The sequence below is a fragment of the Suricata suricatta genome, chromosome 6 (genome assembly GCF_006229205.1).
Source record: "Suricata suricatta isolate VVHF042 chromosome 6, meerkat_22Aug2017_6uvM2_HiC, whole genome shotgun sequence".
Classification (NCBI taxonomy): Eukaryota; Metazoa; Chordata; class Mammalia; order Carnivora; family Herpestidae; genus Suricata; species Suricata suricatta.
Window position 1 is genome coordinate 50,216,797 of NC_043705.1, and position 16,507 is coordinate 50,233,303.

Below are 16,507 nucleotides of genomic sequence, written 5' to 3' on the forward strand. Positions count from 1 at the left end.
TTTGGAGCTTTGTGAAGTTGACAGAGTTAGGGCTTCATGTGATTTTTTAGTTTCATCTAATTATTGTAGTTTTTCTAAGGCTGTCACAGTTGTGCATGTTCTGAAAGGCAACTAATGTAGGGAGTGCCAATCTACTCCATGGTCAGATTGATATTTATAAAATACTCAACATTTCTTCATTGTAAGAACCCACAGTGGTCCTCTGTCCTACACCACACTGTACATCTCCCCCACCACCCACTGCCACCAGCTTCCTAGCTCCTCCATAATGGACTCCTTACCCTTTCTGGAGTCCAGTATGATTTCCTGTTAATCTACTCACACTTTCCCTCACCGCCTTCCCCTGTGCCCAATTCTATGCTATTATTCATGCTGATTCTCATACCAAGAATGTTCCCCTCTCCTGAGTTTCTCCAACCCTATGCAGCCACTTCTTTTCTGGTACCTTTCCACTTTTACCAGACCTGGTCTGATTCTGCCCTGATTTCTTTCTATTTATATAGTTGGTCACCTGCCACTCCCTCAGTCATTGTTTTCCAAAAAAATTTTTTTGATGTTTATTATTTTTGAGTGAGAGAGACAGAGACAGAGTCAGAGTGTGAGCCAGAGAGGGACAGAGAGAGGGAGACGCAAATCCGCAGCAGGCTCCAGGCTCTGGACTATCAGCACAGAGCCCGATGTGGAGCTGGAACCCACAAACTGTGAGATCATGACCTGAGCAGAAGTCGGACGCTTAACCGACTGAACCACCCAGGTGCCCCTTGATTATTTGTTTTAAAGTACAAAGTACATCTGTTGAAATTTTGGACTAAGACTTATTGAAAAGTGCAAGTTGTCCCATTAAAAATTTTAAGATTAGAAATTGATTGGAAATAGTTAATAGTATAAGTTCTCTTAAATCTAATAAGTGGTGGAATAAAAATGAGAACAATGTGCATGATTTACTGTCAGTTACTATATGCTAGGCCCTTTGCTAAATGCTGAATGTACATTATCTCAGGATACCCCATGATGTAATTCTCACGATTCTCACTTTACACATGGAGTCAAATCTAACAGACAATGGTCTCCCCACAGCATGCAAGTGGCAGAGCCTAGGTTATAGCCCAGGTCTTTCCGTCTCTAAAACCTTTAACTGACATGGCTCTGTAAATAAAGATTGGATTGTCCACAGCATTAACTTAAACCAAATGGGCCTTCTTTTCTTTAAATTGAGAACAGTGTCTGCCTCAGCTTCCCGGGCTTGTGTTTTAATATATATTCTTTTAAGCAGCTTTCTTTCAAAGCTCTGGGCCTTGGAGCAAAACCCATAGACTTTTCTTGGCAACTCCTGATACTGAGAACAGCTCTGCCTTCTAGAAAGCAGATGCTTCTTTAACGCTGGCCTTGCGTCTTATCCCACATTTTGCCGAGAGTCTGATCCCTTCCTAATGCCAAGGAGCAGTGTTTCCTTTTGGTGTTTGTCTCCACAGTCGATCAGATACAAGACAGGGGATGGAGATAGGTATAGCCACTTTGAAATGATTCTGTTACCAGGAGTGTTTGCTGCTGTTGAGAAGATGGGTTTTTTTTTTTTGTTGTTTTTTTTTTTTTTACCCTGTGTGCATTATGTAGTGCGGTGGCATGTTTTCTAACAACTGAGTAGGAAGAGCAAGAGAAATGAAAGAGACTTGAAATACTCCTAAATCATATGGGTCAACCACTGGGGCAAACCTATTTTCAGTACACATTTTCCTTTCAGTTTTCCTGCTAGGTATCCTGCCAATTGATAGTTTAGATGTCTTGGTTGCATTTTTTTTTTTCCTAATGGGTCATCTGTCGATAGTTTTTTGGACTAAGCATCTGGGACATTAGTTCTTAAATGTTAGTGTGCAGAAGGATCACCCAGGTCATCAAAATTGCATATTCCTGTGTTCTTACCCTCAGAGATTATATGTTAGAAGGTTCTGAATGGGCCCCCATCCTGTGCCCCTGTCGCACAGGTGGTTTGCTTCTTAGACCTTCTGTGGTACTGCTCTTGAGGACACTGGTCAGTGATGGGACCCCTTCTCAGTACCTCTTTGCAATGTGCCAGAATCCGGCTTCCCCTTCTCCCTGAGGTCAGACTCTTCACAGCCCCAGTGAACCTGAGTGATGGCCACCACACTATGCTTTCTTCCAGAAACCTATCTGAGAAACATGAAAGAGAAATTGACCCAGAATAAGCTCATCTTGAAAGACGAGTTGAAAACCTTGCTTCATTTGTGTGATTCCCGGGATGACGTGGAACTGGCTAAAAATGTCATTTACAGGTGAGGTATTTCCGTACAGTTCTGCCAGGGTCGGTCTCTTCTTCACTCTTCTTTTCCTGAAGAGTCTCACCCACTGAACGTGGATTCACTTTGCAACTATACATTGATGACTTTCAAGTCTCTTGTCCACATGCCTGCCCTGAGCTCCAGATGTTTATATTCACTTAGCAAACACTTACTGGATTCCTTCTATGTGTCAGGTACTGAGGATAGAAAACCAGAATTCATGTCCTAAGAAATCACCAGCCTGATGAACTCCACTTATATATCACATTCGACTTCACAGATTGCTTCTTTTTACTATTTTGTCACATTGACCCCTCAGGACAGATAACTGGGAACCTCTTTCCCCTAATCTTATTTGCTCTCCTCCCTGACAGGATAAGAAATCCTACTCTTCCGCTTTCCTGGTGTCTGTCATCTCTGGCCTTCCGATCTCTGTCCTCATTACCAGCGTCTTAGTTCAGGCCTCATCATCTCTCACTTGGACCACTTCATGGACTCCTAGCTCGTCTCTCTCCTCCAGGCAAATGCCCATTTCTCTTATCCATCGTCACTTTCCCACGTCAGGGGAGATCCCGTGTAATCACGGGCTGCTGTTAGGAAACCCAGCAAAGGTTTCACTTACTCGGGAAGTGTGTGTGACCCGGAATCAACAGGCTTTGTTTCTCAAATTAAATTCATGGCTTTTTTTTTTTTTTTTTTTTTATCATTCTTGAAGAATAGATTTCTATACCTGGACCAGCATTTATAAGGTAGAGAGAGTAATGCAAGGGTGTTCATATATAGAATCCTGGAAGAGTATGTACCCAGAGTTAATTGTGGTTCTCTGGCAATTACACAGTTTTTGGTTTAAATATGTACTTCTTTGATTTCTCAAACTTGTCTAGAGTGGGCATTATCTATTTTATAATAGAAAAAAATTAATGTTATCTTTAAAAAGGAAAAAAACCCAAAATTACACACAATTCATTGAAAGTGTGAAAAACACCCAAAAAAGTAGAAGAAACATATCACAGATTCTATTTCTATTATTTCTTGCTGCTCACCAGAACTTAATGGCTTAACATGGTAACTGTTTATTTTTTCTCTGTTATCTGTTAAATATTAGTTATTATTTCTGAGGGTCAGGAACTGAGGCCTGCTAGCCAGACAGTTCTATATAGTCAGCCATAGAGGTCTGAGCTGGAAGGTCCAAGAGGCTTTACTTGTATTTCCAATGCCTGAGTCCATGTGGCCCCTCTCCCCTGGGTGTCTCACCATCCATGAGTGTAGCCTGGGCTGCACTGGCACCCAGCACAAGTGGAAGCCGTGGGCCTTGTTCTGTGCCCAGAACCGGCACAGCCTCACTTCTCTCATGTTCTCTTGGTCGAGGCAAGTTACCTCTGAGCTGTCAGCACAGAGCCTGTTCAGGGCACGAACCCACAAACCACGAGATCATGAGCTGAGTCATGTTTGTTTGTTAATATTATATTTAGGGGTTATATTTTAATGACTTTATAATATTCCATTGTATGTCAGGTACCCCTCTTGTTGAATGTCTGAATTATTTGATATTTTCCTCAGTATGAGTAATGCCATGATGAACAACTCAATACATAAAACATACTCTTTCTGTTTTGGAGGTGATGAGAGGATGTGAACAGTTTAAGATTTGTTGATACAAAATGCCAGATTATTTTCCAAAAAGGGTCATACTAATTACATTTGCACGGTATTAGGAATCCTAATACTATCTCAGTCTCACAAAGATGAATAATTTTAGACTCTATAGCTTGTTTTACTGTCAGTTTTTACTACCCAAATCTAAATCATTGCTAGTGATTCTGCCCAGTTGCTATCTCTTCCCTCTACTGGTGGACAGTTGGCAAAACGGGAAAAATGGTCAGGTCCCTGGTCTAACCAACCTGTTCTGTCTTGCTGAGACAGGCACCCCCTACTGGGGAAGAAGAGTAATGAGCCATAACATAAGCTCTTTATTGAGTCAAAAATGAGGAGCAGCTTAATCTCCCCATTGTCTTGACCACATGTTAGTGTGTGGTGTATTAGGTGTATTTTAGATTCTCTGATTTGAACATTTCTTGTCAAGAAGAGGTAATACTTTATCTCTGTGAATTTTTGCACTTCTATTAGAATAAATGTCCTCTGAATTGGGAAAACTGTGTTTTTGCATTATTTTATTTCTAATCTGGCACAAATTTTTCATGACACTATTTTTGGAATGTATTGATTTTTAAAGGTTTTTTCACAGCGTGCCTCATAATTTATAAAAGCTAACACATATGGGAGATTTTCTGTATGCTAGTAGGCATGTCATCTTAACCTTTACAAAAACTTTTTGAATTGAACTTTTATCTCCATTTACAGATGAAGAAACTGAGGCATGGAGTGGTTAATTAATTTGTTCATGATTATACATTTAGTAAGGAAAAGAGCTGGGATTTAAACTGTCAGCTTGGAATCAAAATCTAAAAATCCTTAATCACCGTACTGTATTGCCTTTAAATAACTTAACTCTTTTCCCCCCAGTATTATTGAGGTATGATTGACAACTAAAAATCATATATATTCAAGGTATACAACTGATATAATTTAATTTATAACTTGTAATGAAGCAGTAAATATATTTTATAATTTTGATAATTTGATTATGAAATGTATCTTTATATATCATCATTTTATTTGGCAGTATGGATGTTTAGGATAAACTCTCCATACTGTTACTGCAATTGTCCTCATAATTTCAGCAGATGGCTAAAAAGCCTTCTGGTTTTAAAGTCAGAGCTTTTCCCATGGTAGTGTGATTTATTCACATAATGAGTCTTACTAAAACCTGGTTTACGTAATCATGAGATACTTATTTTGTCACCAGATTGTCTTCTTGGTGTCCAAAACAGAAGGACGTGGTTATTGAGAGTAAATTTATGCTAGCACTTTTCAGTTCTGCATCATAACTGGTGGACTTGTAGAAATCTCAAGCCATGTATAAGATGTCACTGTCTGAAATTAGCTTTTTCCTCAAACGAAACTTCAAAACAGCATTTAATTTGTTTAGCTAGGTGATGGTAGCTTACATATGCGCTTGCCTGAGCAGAGAAAAACAGTGATGGGTCTAAATTGTAAAGTACATCTGGAGGGTGTCTGCCATCCTCTGCGGAGAAGTCAGGTTTGAGGAGGACAGAGCATCACTTCCCTCCTTTGATTCATCCCTCTCTAGATGGGGTCCATATCAAGATACGTACCGTGCCCTTCTCATGAGCTTGCTGGCGCAAGATCCCGTTTATTCCCTGATGTATGCTAACACTCATCCTAGCAGGTTGTTGATAAATTGAGATGATGACAATGTATGTTTTTCCATTCTAAGCTTAGCTTAGAGGTTATGTGGGCCTCTAACAAACCCTTTCTTTTAAATACCTGTTTACTTCACCCTGGAATTCCTCTGATTGTCCTCACTGCTGCACTTTTCTCCCTCTAGACTGTGAGAGCACCTCATTCTTTGTTGTGTCCCCAGCAGCTAGCAGAGTACATGCCACAGCCTGTTGGTCCTTCCCCCTGCATCCCACTGTTCGGCTCACTGAATCATTTTCATTACCAGGTACCATGCAGAGAACAGAAATGTCACTTTGGGAGAGTATAAATTTGGACCACTTTTCATGAGGTTGTGCTACGAGTTGGATCTTGAGGAATCTGCCCTGGAACTCATCAAAGACCAGGTTCTTATCTCCTGATGACTTTCCCTGTCAGTGTGATTTCCTTGTGCTGAGCATGGGGTGTTTTTAGTGATGTCAGGGAAGACATCTCTGTTACACACGTTATTCCTGGCTTAGATTTCTCAGGGCAAGGTTGCTGTACTGAAGGAATGAGCTCTTACCTGCATTTCAAGGTTTCCTTGGAGTTCATTGCTATGAAAAGGCCTTGGTCTTCTTAGACAGAGGTGTAGGACGGGTGTGGAAGACATGTATGTACAAATGACAAGGGATCTACCTTCCTTGGTTTTGACCTGGGACTGACTTCTCAGAGAAGCTTTTAGTGGGGGATAGTTTAAGGCAGGCGGCCACTTTAAGATTGCCTTTCCAGTTCCTCCTCTGTCCTTCTCCGTTCTTCTTATATTTTTTTACTTCTTGTTGATGGCCACCTTGTATAGTGCTTTTCTGGTTTTCAGAATACTTTCATATCTTCTGATTTTCTTTTCGTAAAGACCAAAATAATGATAGTTGTTTATTGAATTGTTACTGTGTCCTCAGCACTCTGCTTCAGCACTATACCTGTTTCATTTGTTCCCCACAGACCATGGCAGGTGGATACTGTCATTCTATTCATTTCACAGATGAGGAAACTGGGACTTAGAGACTTGATAAAATCATGCATGCTCAGAAACATTTATTTGGGGGCAGGGCTGACCACCTGGGACACTCTTGTATATTTAGGAACCCTCTTAAGTTGTCTTTGTTCTTTCATATAAAGTGTTCTTTCCATGGTGAAATTGTTAATTCTTGACTAGCCCCTCTTTTAAGGACACCCATGGTTTAGAAGGAGGTATACTGTATTAGTAACCAAAGAAAAAGAGGTTTTACAACAGTGGGGATTGGTTTGAACCTATTATTTTTCTTAAAGAAAAATATACACACATATTTATTTTTAATTAATTAATTTTTTTTTTTTTTTTGAGAGACAGTGCTAGCAGGGGAGGGTCAGAGAGAGAGGGAGATACAGAATCTGAAACAGGCTCCAGGCTCTGAGCTGTCAGGACAGAGCCCAATGCGGGGCTTGAACCCATGAACCATGAGATCATGACCTGAGCTGAAGCTGGATGCTTAACCGACTGAGCCACCCAGGTGCCCTCACACATATTTATATTTTAGTATTTATTAAAAATTTGCAAGGATCTACATGAAACTTTTATTTATCTTTAGGGGGTAGAATTACAGGAAATTCTTACTATAAGTTTTTGTATTATTTGTTTAATAATCGTGATGTAATTAAAGTAAAATGAAAATTTTACTGTAATGACAAGCCATGTGTATAATGATAAAAAACAAAAAGAAAGAAAATACAACTTCAGTTGGGTTTTTTTTTTGCTTTTGTAAAATAAAACTTATTTTACATGCATGAAATAATCATGTAGAACCAAGTATTCATGGAGTAGCAGATTAAACTGAATTTAAGTCCAGTGACATTAAAGCCTAATCCTGTTTCCATTCTTAATTTATTGTGTCCCCTGCCCTGGAGTGCTGCCGGTATTATAGCCACTATCTGCGTGTATTGATGGGGCCCTTGAACTGTGGCTAGTTCAAATTACATAGGCTGTTAGGGCACCTGGGTGGCTCAGTCAGTTAGCATCCAACTTTGGCTCAGGTCATGGTCTCACAGTTTGTGAGTTCGAGCCCCACGTCAGATTCTGTGCTGACAGCTCAGAGCCTGGAGCCTGCTTCGGATTCTGTGTCTCCCTCTCTCTCTGCCCTTCCACTGCTTATGCTCGCTCGTTCTCTCTCTCTCTTTCTCAAAATAAATAAATATTAAAAAATTTTTTATTAAAAAAACATATTACATCGGTTGTAAAAGTAAAATGCATGATGGATTTCACGTGATTTATATAAAAAAGAAAAAGTACTTAATCTTTTTTATTGATTATATGTTGAAATTATATTTTGGATTTAATGGGTTAGGTAACATTATATCATGACATTATGACCTGAGCTGAAGTTGGACACTTAATGGACTGAGCCACCCAGGCGCCCCTTGCCTTTTCATATGAATATACTGCCACCCACATTGCAGGACCCCCTTACCGGGGTTAATTGGCTTGTTTCTTTTCTCCTACGCACAGGAGAGCCGTGTGTAATGAAGATGTTCTTCACTGTATTTCTGAAACCCAGAGGACTCTCGCCGTGCTGTTTGCCTGTTGTTTGTGTGCCCATTGCCAAAGGCGTGACAGCCAAGAGTGGGTGGGCAGCATTTGTATTTTTGTGAAAAATAAATCCTGGTACATCAGAGATTTATTAGCGAATTCAGGGGACCAAATGAATAAAGTATACACAAAACTAAGCCCTGGACAGAGAATATGGAATAGAAGAATACATCTTCACTTAATAGTTAAAAATTCTTAACCAGAGTATTTTTTTTTTATTAGCACTTACAAGGTTTCTTCTCAGACTCCACATCATTCAATATTTTGATGGATATGTTATTTATGAAAGGCAAATATACAAGTAAGTATTAGAATTTGTTTATTGAGAAATTCTGTCTTTGGTGGTAAGCTGTTAGGAAAAACACTGGGCCATGCAAAAATGATCTTTTTTAAAATTTAATCTAATTTTTTAAATGTTTTTATTAATTTTTGAGAGACAGAGTGTGACCAGGGGAGGGGCAGAGAGAGGGAGACACAGAATCTGAAGCAGGCACCAGGCTCTGAGCTGTCAGCACAGAGCCTGACGTGGGGCTCGAACCCATGAACTGTGAGATCATGACCTGAGATGAAGTCAGGCGCTTAACTGACTGAGCCACCCAGGCGCCACCCCAAAATGATCTTTATATTCCTGGTAAATGACTGAACTCTGGAGACTTCATTCTTTTAAATTAGAAAAAAAATAGTATCGCATCTCATGTCATGCCCTAAACACCCTGATTTTACTTAAGCTGAAAGCATAAATGTGTTTAAAATACTAGTTCTTGCTGTATGATTTGAGAATTTCTTTGAAATTTAGTTAATTGCTAAATGACTTTGACAGATAGTTTCTACATGCTTCTGGAATACACTTTTCAGTAGATGGTGCCGAACAGATTAGAACTCGGGAAATCAGTAGTAAAGGACTCTGAACTCACCTGAATGCTTTTACCACTGCCTGCCCATGTGTCATTTTTGATAGGTGCCCTGGAAGTGCTGATAGAGATGAAAAACCACGATGTGAAGTTCAGCAAAGAAACCTATGTCCTTGCTTTTGCGATTTGCTACAAACTGGTAAGAATGGCTTCCCTGAAGTTTTAGAACACTGTGGGTAGTGTTTGAGAGAGAATTTATTTATTTTTTTCTTTTTGCTACAAAGAAAAATTTAGTTCCTCCAAAGTCTTTTTTTTCCATCTGCTGCAGATATTTCAATTTTAAATGTGTTCATTTTTAGAAAACTCCACTTAACCACGTCCGTTTTATCACAGGGAAAGCAGTTTTATCATGTTTCACCCTTTGGCAGGGCTGTGGACAGGGAGGACAAGAAGCAGCGCGCTCACTGGGGTCAGCGTGTCCAGAGGGCCGGCTTGCTCTCAGCCTCACACTTGGGCTCGACGGGACGAGTCCTCTCTGTAGTTCTCTCCCATGGAAATCTGGTCATGCTTTATTGGTGAACTCACGGGCTACTATAATTTCCTCTGTGGCTATTTTCTGTGATTCAGAGTTGGAAGTAACATCCTTTAATTGTGCTCTATTTGTATCACCTATAAGGCCTTCTCACTGCTTGATATTATTCTAAGTGGAAGTATGTTTCATCCTCCCCACTAGAGGTTAAGTTCGAGGCATTTTGTGTGCCAGCACCTAACAGTGTCTGGTATACAACTGATCTTTAATAAGTGTATGTGACACTAAAATGAACTCCTTTATGACCGAAAACAGGACTTAGAAGTCTGTATGTCATTACTATATCAGGATTGTTTTTTTACATAGAAGAACGATATCTTGATTATTGAGTGAATGAATCAGTGCAAAACTGACAGCTGATACAGTGCAGTGACCAAGGTTGCATGCTTTACTGTAGACATTTATATCATTTAAACTTTGGAAACTTAATCCTTTTATGGTGAAAAGGAAGGAACACCAGACAAGGTGGAAGAGCATGGCCCTTAACATTTCTCTGAAAAGTAGAGTGATACTACTTTTAAAAATACGGGAGGCAGTAGGGTTATAGTGGAAAGAAAATCATCTGGGAAATTGAGAAACATGAGTATAGTCTCAACTTTAGCATTAACTAGCTTTGAAGTGGTCATTTAATTCATTTGTGAGATGAAAGGGTTGAATTCAAGAGCACCAAGCTTTTCCTATAAAAGACCAGATAGTAAACACTTTAGGCTTTAGAGGCCACATACAGTTTCTACCACATACATTCTCTGTCGTGTCACATATTCATTCTTTGTTTTTGTTTTTACAAACCTTAAAAATTCTGAAAACCAGTGGGCATGGAGGAGGGCAGTTGTGGGGATGAGCACCAGGTGTTTTATGGAAATCAACTTGACAATAAATATTAAAAAAAAAAAAAATTCTGAAAACCATTTTTAGCCATAAGCTTGACTTGGCCTGAGGGTCTTAGTTTGCTCCTTGCTGGACTATGAGCTGATTCTTTCCGATCATACCATTTTCTTAGTCTGTGAGACAGAAGGCCAAATGCACAACAGCTCAGCGTCAGTTTGTTCACCTCTGTGGTACTGAGTTTTCTGACCTTTTTAGAGATGCCTTTCTGAGTGTGTACTAAAGTGGAGAGAATTTAATTCGGCTACTTAGGAAGGCCAGAGGACTTTTCTCCTCTGTATTGTGTCTAAAAATAACTTGTTTCACTCAGTGGAGATGAGAGTTGAAAAATTGAACCAGTCAGCTGTTACACATTCCCGGCCGGGAACCGTCCTCACTCATCGAATTCAGGTTTTACTTTAGGTTTTGAGTTGTGAATCGCGTCATGACAGACCTACATAGATAAAAAGTTAATGCTGTTGTCACAAACCTAATCCACCTACAGCATGTACAAAGGAAGACAATTCAGTTTTACTGTTACTGCCTGCTGGTTTGTGTGTCGTTTAATTCTTGGGTTTTTTTTTTAAGATTTCTATTTTCATGGGATTCTGTCATGGTTTACATTCATATAAGTGTTCACGTTTTCATGTATTTGACTTACATGGATACTTCCAAATTCAAAATCCCCTCAGGAGAACTGTTTAGTGTTGCTGTGCTTTATTATTTAATATAGTAACAGACTGAGTTTGTACATTTTTAACATTGTGGTACTTGTGTCTAGAAACCAGTCTGCCCAGATACAAAGAGACCTATACACTTGGTGGTAAAAAGGCCCCAATTCATAAAATTGACCAAGAGCTTTACAAAGGAAGTTCATTTAGATTTGAACTGCTAATATATAAATAACTTGGTCTTTTTGCAAGTATCCTCTATACAGGGCTTAATCTGCTAAGTGGGTTGAAATAGGCTCTGGGAACTTCTTTTAGAAGGAGATCTGAGATACTGAGCACTATCAATCATTTTATTAAACTTAAAGCAGCCTGCCATTTATTTACTGAGCCATCTTGTCTCCTGCCAGAATAGCCCTGAATCTTTGAAGATCTGTACGACACTAAGAGAAGAGGCCCTAATCAAAGGAATAGTCCTCTCCAGGAGGGCGTCCTGTTTCGCTGTGGCGCTGGCTCTGAATCAGGTAATGAGGCTTCAGGGCACGCATCTGTGAATGGAGAGTGGGAAGACTTGCCTACTTTCATCCGTTCTTGCTGTTACTTATTTTTTTTCCTTCTGATTGTGTCCTAAAGAAAAAATTCCTATAGAGAGACCAAAGCCTTTGGTGCTATGGCAACCCACACCTACACCTAGCCCTCCAAAGGGTGTTTTTGCTTACAGTTGAGGACCTAACATGCACTGCTGTTGAGAAAGGGCTGGCCAGGATTTCCCTCAAGTGAGGGAAGCTCTACCCTGAGAGAAATTTCTCAAGTAATTCAAATGAAAATTTTAAATAATTGTTTTACCATGTAATGTTTTCAGAACAGTTCTTAGTGCTCTCCAAAGTGGAGTTTACTTCAGGTGAATCCTGGATCAGTTTACTGTTTAAGGAGGGCAGGGGGGTAATTGTATATGTCTTAGACTCAAATACTCTATTTGGAAGAGGTTTTAGTGATCTCATAGCCCCTCCGCATCTCAGGACAAATGAAGGCAACTGAGGTCAGAGAGAAGAGGACCTGCCTGCCGTCACACAGCATGAAGGACAGTTAGAGCTGGAACCCTGGAATACTCCCTCTCCTGAAGAGCCCCTCCCAAGATGTCCTGTTCCAAGGCTTTAGAAAATGTGAAATATGTCAAACATTTCATAAGTGGTAAAAGGAGATTTAATGGCAGCAAAAATAACCAAGCCAGTTTATTTGTCCGGCTGGTAAAATTTGTCTGGAGAACGCTTGTTTATCATTAATTAGAAAAGAAAATATTGGGGCCATGTATCCTGCCAGGGAAAGCCCTTGAAGGACTGAGCCTGAGGAGGATACACTGTTGCTAACTTCTGCTGCTTGACCTTCCCACTCTTTGTCCTCCCAGCCTGTCTGTCGGGACCTGACAGGGATGAATTAAAGGCCCTTTCTAGGAATGTTTCTTTCTGTAGCTCCTGTAGTTTTTAACCTATATGTGTGTTTAAGTTACACCATTTGGGGGGCGCCTGGGTGCTCAGTTGGGTGCGCGTCTGATATCAGCTCAGGTCATAATCTCACGGTTCCTGAGTTCAAACCTGGCATCAGGCTCTCTCCTGTCAGCCTTTCAGCTCAGAACCCACTTCAGATCCTCTGGCCCTCTCTCTCTGCCCCTGCCCTGCCTGTGCCCTCTCAAAAATAAGTAAATATTTTTTAAAAAAAGAAAAAGTTATGCCATTTGGTGCTTAGATACATAGAGTTATGGTCTGTCATTGATGCATATGTCACTGTGAATCTGTCGCTGTCGCATTACAAGATGCATCTTTTGGTTTTGATTAAAATGCTTCCTTTTGGGATTTCACCTTGTCTAATGTTAATATCTCTCCCACCGCACCCCACTTTTTGTTTGCCTCTTTGGTTTAATTAGGTTTGCATTCACCTCCTACACACCTTTTCCTAGCCTTTTATTTGCCATCTTCTCTGAATTGTGTGTATCTCTTGTACACTGCATAGATTTGAACTCTGTCTTATGATACGCTGTGAGGCTTTCTTTTAATGCCCTCCATCCAGATAGACATGGTGTATTTAATCTTAGGTTTCAGTTAAAAGTGAGAATTTTTTTAAATTTAAAAAAATTCTTGAACTTAAAATTATTTTATTTTTTAAACTTTTAAAATTACTTATGGCATGTGGTGGTTTTCTTTGTTTTAGTTTGTATTTTTGTGTTAGTAGTTACTTTAAAACCATAGCTTGATTTAATCTTCTTAGTCTTCTAATTACTCTGACAGTACCTGGTAATTCCCTACTGTGAGTAATGCTGAAATTAGTATGTTTCCTCTTTTTTCTCTCCTTATCCTCCTTCTCTACCACCCAATTTTGGTTGATATGTTACTTTTCACAGTACTCATTTTTCTCTTAAATATGCTTTGTTTGTCGGCTTTAAATGCTATTTTTCTGACCACACATAATAAAGACAAGACAGTTAAGCCTACTGTCTCTTACATTCTTTCTCCCTTTGTCTTCATTATCCAACCATATAACACTTGTGCTTCATTCTGTAACTATATTCCCCACATTTTTTTTGTCTTATGTACATTTAAATATATATTCTTACATATATTTAAACATATTCATATATTTAAAAATATTCATTTACTACTGGTTTTCCAGTCATCCCTTTGTTGATTGAAATGTATCTTCTAGTAAAGTATCTTCCTTCTTCAGAGGAACAGTATTTCCCATGTTCTTGGTATTTAAAATTCTTAGCCTGGTTTTTTGACTTGAACTTTAGTTTGACCAGATATATAATTTTGAGGTGACCCTCATTTCTCTTGAGTTTTTGTTACTGTTTTTGTTTGTGTTTGAGAGGGAGAGTATATGCATGCACGTGCAAGGGAGGGGCAGAGGGAAAGGGAGAGAGAGAACCTTAAGCCGCTGCATGCTCACTGTGGAGCCTGAAGCTTGGCTCACTCTCAGGACCATGGGATTATGACCTGTGCTGAAGTCAAGAGAGGCACACTTCACCCACTAACCTACCCAGGTGCCCCTCTTACGAGGTTTTGTTCACGCATTGCTCTTCTGTCTTCTAGTATAGAGTATTGCTGTGGAGAAATCCGAGGCCTGCCTGATTTTTTTCTTTTTCCTATTTCTGAGTTACTTGATCTTGTTTTCTCATTACTGTCCTCTATATCCATGGAAACCTTTCTCTGTTGGGGTTTCTTCATCTGCCAGTTATTTTCTGATTCTGTTTTGCTATATCCCTTTCCTTGCTCTTCATTTTCCTCATGGTGTCTTTATATAGATCATGTGCTGGTTCTTTTTTGAGTGCTCATCATTGAAAAACAAGTTTCTTACCCCAGTTATTTACGGAAAATCCATGTCAGAGAGAAAACAGAGCCATGTTGTAATGTTCTGGACTAGTAGGAATTTTTTTTAATTTATGTATGGGTTTTGTCTGCAGTAAAGCATAGGCCTTATTTCCCCGTGGCTAATGAGAACAGGCATGGAGGCAGCTTACAGTGAAGAATCTCATTCTTTGCCACTGTCGTGGCAACAGACTCTTTCATGTGAATATGGCTTCTCTGTTTAAATTCTTGGTTAGCCTCATCTTTGCCACAAAAAGGATCCAGAGGACTTCTCCTTACCAGTCCTAAATTCCACTGTCATCACTGTAAACAAGAATTCAGACTTTGTACTTCAGATTGTGCCCCTCACCTTTGAGAAAGTATTGTGGGCTCCTAAGATAGGCAGCAGTGTTCTCTGCTCACTGCTTTGTCCAGAACTTACCCTATTCTCCATTTCCTGTGTTGTTGACAGTACTTCTATCTCTTCTGAGGTTTGAGCTTTCTGCTTTTCTAATTATGTCAAAGGTGGAGTTTGCATTTCTGCTTCTCAATCTTGATTTCTTTCTTTTTAAAACTTGTCCAGTGGGAGTAGGAGAAATGCCAACTTTATGCCTCCATCTTAAAAGCTAGAACTCAGAGGCTCCTGGATGGCTCATTTGGTTAAGCATCTGACTCTTGATTTCAGATCAGGTCATGATCTCACAGTTCATGGGTTTGAACCTCTGTCATTGCAGGGCTCACTTGAGATTCTCTGTCTCTGTGCCCCTCCCTTGCTCGAAAATTCTCTCTCTCAAAATAAATAAATAAACATTTTAAAAATATGGACCTCACCTTACTAAGATACTCAGTAATCTGGGGCACCTGGGTGGCTCAGTCAGTTAAGCCGCCCACTTTGACTCAGGTCATGATCTTGGGGTTCACAAGAAAGCCTGGAGCCTGCTTCAGATTCTGTGTCTCGTTCTCTCTTTGCTCCTCCCCCACTTATGCTCTGTCTCTCAAAAATACATAAATATTGAAAAAAAAATTTTTTTTATATTGGTGATCTTCCACATTTGGAGTACATAGATCACAGGATGAAAGGCACATCGTGGGGATTATAGTCCATAGTCGCTGTGTGGTGACACATGGCACTACACTTGTGGAGAGCGCAGTATAATGTGTAGAGTTGTTGAATCACTAAGTTGTACACCTAAAACACATCTCAGGAGCTTGAACTCATTAACCATGAGATCATGACCTGAGCTGAAATCAAGAGTCAGATGCTTAACCACCTAAGCCGGAAGGAAGTTCATTTTTGATTACCAAAACAAACTTTTCATTGTGGACTTCAAAACCCCTAAGGCATCATAAATAGGAATATCCTGCCGCCTTTAAACAAACTTTATGATAGCAGAGTAATGTTCCTATGATTTGAAGTATAACTCGGTTTTCTTTCTTCTAGAACCAGGAGGCGAAAGCTATATCCATTTTTTCTCATATCATGAAGCCAGAAAGCATAATCTGCACTAATTTAAATGTAAGTGACTTCTTTGTTGTTTAAAGGCTTGAAAGGTAATAAGATGACGTCTAGACTTTTTTAATCTATGTATGATGAATTTTGATCTCCTAAAATCTTGATTCAATTCAGTGATTTATTTACCGAGCTCTGTGTTCAAGTTACATTATAGCCCCTGTAACAGGAGCCAACACTGGCTGTGCTCCCGGAAGTTTACACATGGGTGGAAACTGTAGATTTGCTCAGTGCCGCAGGTAAAGCGCATGACTACGGAAAGCTGTAGATGCGGAAGGAGATAGCCTCTTACCTTTGTCTTGACTGAGACTTAAGAATAATCTGTGCACTAACTGCATCCTATTCATGGGACCTGACTCAAAGAGTTTGTTATACCTGCAGTGCCTAAAATAGAGCTTGACGTGTTGACATAGACAACAAATGTCAGCTATCTTCATTCTTGTGTTGCCAGCCTGCCATGGTCCATCTGTCCCAGTACTCAGTGAGTC

The 16,507-nt window shown here is 39.8% G+C and overlaps 1 protein-coding gene across 4 annotated transcripts in view; it reads left to right on the forward strand.

The window, feature by feature from the left end:
• The window catches only part of PTCD2 (pentatricopeptide repeat domain 2), a 57,625-nt gene that overhangs the window by 2,930 nt on the left and 38,188 nt on the right, over positions 1-16,507 (forward strand). For 2 of the 4 annotated variants that reach the window (XR_003909903.1, XM_029942413.1), the window contains exons 3-8: positions 2,162-2,291; positions 5,887-6,004; positions 8,422-8,500; positions 9,158-9,249; positions 11,582-11,695; positions 15,951-16,025. Coding sequence is in view for 3 of the 4 variants with exons in the window: in XM_029942413.1 (XP_029798273.1) it covers positions 2,162-2,291; positions 5,887-6,004; positions 8,422-8,500; positions 9,158-9,249; positions 11,582-11,695; positions 15,951-16,025 (608 nt within the window). In the remaining variant the exon portion in view is untranslated. Of the gene's footprint in view, positions 1-2,161; positions 2,292-5,886; positions 6,005-8,421; positions 8,501-9,157; positions 9,250-11,581; positions 11,696-15,950; positions 16,026-16,507 lie in introns of those variants that run through there. The other 2 variants (XM_029942414.1, XM_029942416.1) reach the window with 2 other exon arrangements.